The 5,885-nt window shown below is 35.0% G+C and overlaps 1 protein-coding gene across 1 annotated transcript; it reads left to right on the forward strand.

Annotated features, from left to right (window-relative positions):
• The first annotated feature begins 1,519 nt into the window (after positions 1–1,519).
• On the forward strand, positions 1,520–5,032 carry LOC111703836 (DDB1- and CUL4-associated factor 7). The gene is made up of 5 exons (XM_023475902.1): positions 1,520–1,720; positions 1,795–2,112; positions 2,690–3,009; positions 4,050–4,137; positions 4,877–5,032. Exons 1-5 carry the CDS (start codon positions 1,565–1,567, stop codon positions 5,015–5,017), a joined length of 1,023 nt encoding a protein of 340 aa, XP_023331670.1. The 5' UTR covers positions 1,520–1,564; the 3' UTR covers positions 5,018–5,032.
• The last annotated feature ends 853 nt before the right edge of the window (positions 5,033–5,885 follow it).

A 5,885-nucleotide genomic window follows, 5' to 3' on the forward strand; every position in this document is an offset into this window, starting at 1 on the left:
ATTTAGGGTTAGAATAGGTTAAGACAATTTCTGGGCCGAGCGCTGCGGCCACGGGTTAGGTTAGTGAAGTTACTTTCTGGGCCGAGCGCTGCGGCTAGGACAGGCTAGGGGGCCGAGCGCTGCGGCCACGGGTTAGGTTAAATTAAGACACTTTCTGTAAGATTCATGTACAAAATTGATAGGAGGGGGTTGGGTCCAAAAATCGTTCTCTAGGAAATTACCCATTTATTCCCCGACGTGCCGATGTCGAACAAAAGTCTAGAATTATTTACTCGACATCTTCGCCATCAGCACATAGACTCGGTTGAAATGTTTCCTGGGCTAGAACAGGTCGGTCTCTGTCGCTACATGTGAAACTTCAGCCTTTAAACTTTTAATAATTCATTTACGCTCTCTAATTACCGAACCACTTTAAACCCCGAAATGCTAGTGTGACGTTCAAAAGCGCCTGGGTTGTGTGGCACTTCTTCATATTTCCCTGACAGTATTAAATAATAAAGTAAGTTTAGAAACACCTGCTGAAGAATGAACGTAAACTATAGGCCAATTTCTCAGTCGAGTTACCCTAGCTGGGTAAATTCGAATTTACTCTAGAGTTATCCCTAGTTCTATATTCTTGGACCCACAACACCCTGGGTTACGATCGATAATTACCCATGGGTTGAGAAAACTCAGGGCAGGGTTATAAGACTTACCCAGGGTAGAATGCGCTAACAGAGACCAGAAAATAAATAAATAATGATTGCATAGTTTAGAAAAGCGAAATAATATATATATGATAAAAGATAACAAAATGATTTCACTTTAAAAAATTGAGTTTTTAAGCAGGGAATTTTTCTTGTTCATCCATTATTTCTTAACAAAATTGATGCCTGAAAAAACTTTATATTTTTTTGTTTATCATGATTTTAAAAAATACTTTATTCTTATTGTTTCTTTTAGTTTTTATTAAAATTCAAAAAAAAGATTTTTTATTTTTTCATTTTATTATTAGTCCAATAAGCAATGACTACTTTTAAACCCAGGACATATTTGTTGACGTTATTTTATACACATGCGCAATAAGCAAGTTTTATGTATTTACCCTGGGATTTAAGGAGGAGGATTTAAGTAAGGGGGGGGGGGCAAGTTTTTTAGGAACAAAAATTCATAAATAGAAACAAAAAATCGCGCCGTAGGCGAAAATTTTTTTGACTTAAAGGACTCAAAAGAGTCAAAATTAATGACTAAAGACTAAAAAACTAGATTTTTAACTTTTCACACATTATAGTTTATTAAGACAGATATTTTTCCTGTTTTGCACTAGGGTTTCTTTCCCTTAAGCATGCTATTGAGAAGCTATTCTGAAAATAAGAACAAAAAATTCCAAATTCGGGGGGGGGGGCGAATTTCCACCCGCCCCCCCCCTGTATCCGCCACTGTGCCTATGAAAGGAAAGTTTGTACATCAATTCACAAAGCTTGTTATGAATTCTATCCTTATTTTGGAAAGAAAAGGGCCCTGTGAGGAATGTTTAATAACACTAGGAAACATTTCAGAGTAAATGAATTTAAATTAAGAAGATATGGCAGGAGTGGGTTCGGTTCCTCCGAAGAGGAAGGAGATATACAAGTATGAGGCACCATGGACCGTTTTTAGCATGAACTGGTCTGTCAGACCTGACAAGAGATTTAGATTGGCTTTAGGAAGCTTTGTTGAGGAGTATAACAATAAAGTACAGGTACAAGCGGTCGAATTACTAATTATCACATTTAAAGATTTTTTTTCAATTCTTTACAACGATCTTACCTCTAGATTGTGTCTCTGGACGAAGAAACTTCTGAGTTCTCAGCCAAGAGTACATTCGACCATCCGTACCCGACCACGAAGATAATGTGGATACCGGACAGTAAGGGTATCTACCCTGACTTGTTGGCAACAAGCGGTGATTATCTTAGGGTTTGGAAAGCAGGAGAACCAGAGACTCGATTGGAATGTCTTCTAAATAATAACAAAAACTCTGATTTCTGTGCTCCACTTACATCCTTCGATTGGAACGAGGTTGATCCAAACCTTTTGGGGACATCTTCAATTGATACAACCTGCACTGTTTGGGGATTAGAAACGGATCAGGTATGATTATTGATTAGATCGGTACGCAAACACCAATTTTAAATTAGCCATGCAAGCTGTACCAGCCTAGCTTTCTCAGCTTGGTATAATTGAGTGGGCTAGATTGGCGGCGCTTAATAATCAATTTCGCGTTATTATTAATGGCCCAAGTGATATTGGTAACTAAAATTTTAAAAAGACTAATCCAGTACGTTGATTTTTTTATTGGAAAAAAGAGAATCAGCGAGCCAGCACGTTTGATGCGGTCTTGGATCTGAATCCGGATCCATTCTATGATATTTCTTAATGTTTTGTTAATTTCTTTCACATTTTTGAAATTCGCCTTTTTATCAAATCTGTATGCTGAAACTTGATATACCGATCAGAGATCAGGAAGATTATATAAGATTTTAATAATTGACACTGCTGTGAGCGAACTATCATTTTGTTTATTTTTTAAACTTCATTACTTAAATGTTTCAACAAAATTCCTTTGTTTTATTTCTGTTATCAATTAATATTACAACGTTCGGTCTTTGGAAGTAATAACTTATTATCGTATTATTCTATTAACCCTTTTTGAAACTTTAATGATTAGATGTTGGGTCGGGTCACGATGGTTTCTGGTCATGTGAAGACACAGTTGATAGCTCACGATAAAGAAGTTTACGACATAGCTTTCAGTAAGGCTGGCGGAGGTCGTGACATGTTTGCATCTGTTGGTGCAGACGGCTCCGTTCGAATGTTTGATCTGAGGCATTTAGAGCACTCCACGATAATCTACGAGGATCCGTCTCATACTCCTCTACTACGCCTCTCCTGGAATAAGCAGGATCCAAACTATTTGGCTACTGTTGCGATGGATGCATGTGAGGTCATTATTCTGGACGTGAGGGTACCATGTACACCAGTTGCTAGGTATAATTTTGCCCGTGTACAGAAATTTAATTACCCTGCTAACTCGAAAACCTAAAAATACTAAAGCCCCTTTATACATATACGTAATACATATATTTACGCAATACGTATAAATATGTATGTTCAACTTTTTGGTAAAGAACTTTCAATTTATTTACGTATTTATCATTTCAAGTGTTTTAAGTGCTTAGATTTTACAGATAAATATTTTTACTAATAATTTCATATATCTTTTTACTACGTAATTTTTCGAACTATAAAGATTTTATTTTACGTATTTTCAAGTTTTTTCTTCGTATTTTTCCTTTTATTAAAAAGGTTTTTTTTTCAATAAATAGGTAAATTTCATAGTGTCTAGGTTTTAAACCTTTATTTTTACCGTACATAAATATGTAAATTTCATAAAAAGTAATTTTTCTCTAGTATTCCTATCTATACCTTCAATTTAGAAGAAAAAAAGATTTCTTTTTCCTTGAGGCTAGAATTTTCAAATATTTGATATTTTTAATACAAATGACATATGTCATTGGTCATTAAAATATGTATTAAAAAATCCGAGGTTTATCAAACTATGGTAATATATCGTAAAAGTTTCTGCATTTACATATATTTACGAGCTGAAACCCCTAAATTTCTGATTATTAGGTTTTTTATATATGCATTTTCAAGTTTTTCATATACGTATGTTTACAATTTTACAATGTTACAAATTTTTTGACAATCCCACCATTCTTGACTGACGAGGATATAAAATATATCGAAATTAATTTCCAAACCCGAGTTTTTCTACCTGTTAGAGTAAAACCTTTTTTTACCAGTTTGGACAATTTACATTTACGTATTTTTACGGATTCAAAATGCGTGTTTTACTAACGAAATGGTTACGAAAATATGTTTTATATCATACGTATGGTAATATCTACTCTTATTGAAAAATACGTTTAAACAGGTATGACTACGTATTTCTGGGTTTTCAGATTAGTAAGGAATTTGATCTGTATATTGTTACGAAAATAAGACTATATTCTTAATTTTATTAGATTGAACAACCACCGCGCATGCGTTAATGGTATTGCCTGGGCACCACACTCATCCTGTCATATTTGCACAGCTGGAGACGATCACCAGGGAAACATATAATATTAGAAAAACTACTTGCCCCTCAAATTGTAAATATTTATTGAGAACTGTGACCTCTTATGCCCCCTGAAAACATATGGGGGGGAGGGAGCACAAGAGCTTTGCTTTTTGTCTGAATGCCATAAAATTATATTACCAAATTTCAGAGGTGTATACTCCCCTCCACCGACCCCATAATTTTTACATTATTTCAAAAGCTTAAAATATTAGTGTTATATATAAAGAAGTGTCCTCTTTTTATTCTTTGGCGCAGCAGTGCTATTGAGAAGCTATTCTGAACCACCGACCCCATAATTTTTACATTATTTCAAAAGCTTAAAATATTAGTGTTATATATAAAGAAGTGTCCTCTTTTTATTCTTTGGCGCAGCAGTTAAAAAATGTGCACTTCAAATTTTGATAATCACTTTAAGATTATCATTTGATTGGCAGAAAAATTTTTATCTTGAAATTTAGTGCTCTTTTGAATAAACAACTTTTAGTGTTATGAAGGTAAGTTATAGGCTAAAATTTGTAATACTTCTCGCACGCTGCGCTGCATTTTTACATTTGGGAGAAAAGAATTATTTTGTTGTGGTTGATTATTTAATAGAGGTAAAGAGCTTACTTATCCATTCCTTTCCGTTCTGCTACCCTTCCTCTTCCCATCGCCTCTTCTCGTAGAAGAGGAAATAAATTTAAAAACCCGTGCTAACTTGCTAAAATTATATATTTTCTGGGAACTTAGGCTCTCATCTGGGATATTCAACAGATGCCTAGAGCAATCGAGGATCCTATCCTTGCATATACGGCTGCAGAGGGAGAAATAAATCAGATTCAGTGGGGGGTTACCCAACCTGATTGGATAGGTAAATATTTGTTTTGGTAAATATTTAGAAGGATGTTTTCTGTTCGGCGTTTGGCCATTTTTCCACTGAGGTAAATCTAGAGCCATACAAAATAACTTTGTAGTGGACTGCTTTTCTATATCTGGGGTTGCAGTCCGTGGGTAAAAATTATTTATCCAACTGGTGTTTCGCGGTGTTCATACTTGTCTCTATTTGGTCTATTTTTTTAAGTATTTTGGTTACGCTTAATACTATTTTCCAGGGGTACATTTTAATTTTGTTTGATTTCTTCACCTCACCACAAAAAAAGTTTATTTCTCGTACCTGTTTAGAAGGTCGAATGATCGTTTGAAGGGGCTCTAATAGTGGGGTTTCAGATGGGTGTAGCTCTGTCCCCCCCCCCCTTTTAGTAAAATACGACTTTTTTACAGTTTATTAATCTAACCTCATTAATTGCACTTGAACAACCTATGAAAAAATATGACAGGATGACCCAGAAGGTGACTACTGGCTGCTAGCGCGTCGATTAGAGTTGTCTTACAAAAGATTTTTCCCAGGAAATGAACTCCTCGTTCCCAATGATTAATAAAATTTCATTGGATTGTACTATTTATTGCATACATGATGTTTATTTACTCTACTTGGTTTTTTTAAGTTTTGAATCAAGCGCCCCACTGTTAGGGACATTGTAGAAACACCTTTCAGATCTTCCAGTCTGGTACATTCATTCTTTCATTCAGTTTCCTTCTTTTTAATCCTCAGAGTGGCGGAGTTTCCACTGTGTGTATTAACTTTTAAAGGAGCAAACCTACTGTGCATTTTTTATTTTTTTTTGGCAGGTTGTTTCATTGTTGAACTACACGATTAGAGAAAAATCTTCTTCTCAACTCTGTATTGGATAGTGTACTT

This window comes from Eurytemora carolleeae, unplaced genomic scaffold (assembly GCF_000591075.1).
Source record: "Eurytemora carolleeae unplaced genomic scaffold, Eaff_2.0 scaffold574, whole genome shotgun sequence".
NCBI classification, from domain to species: domain Eukaryota; kingdom Metazoa; phylum Arthropoda; class Copepoda; order Calanoida; family Temoridae; genus Eurytemora; species Eurytemora carolleeae.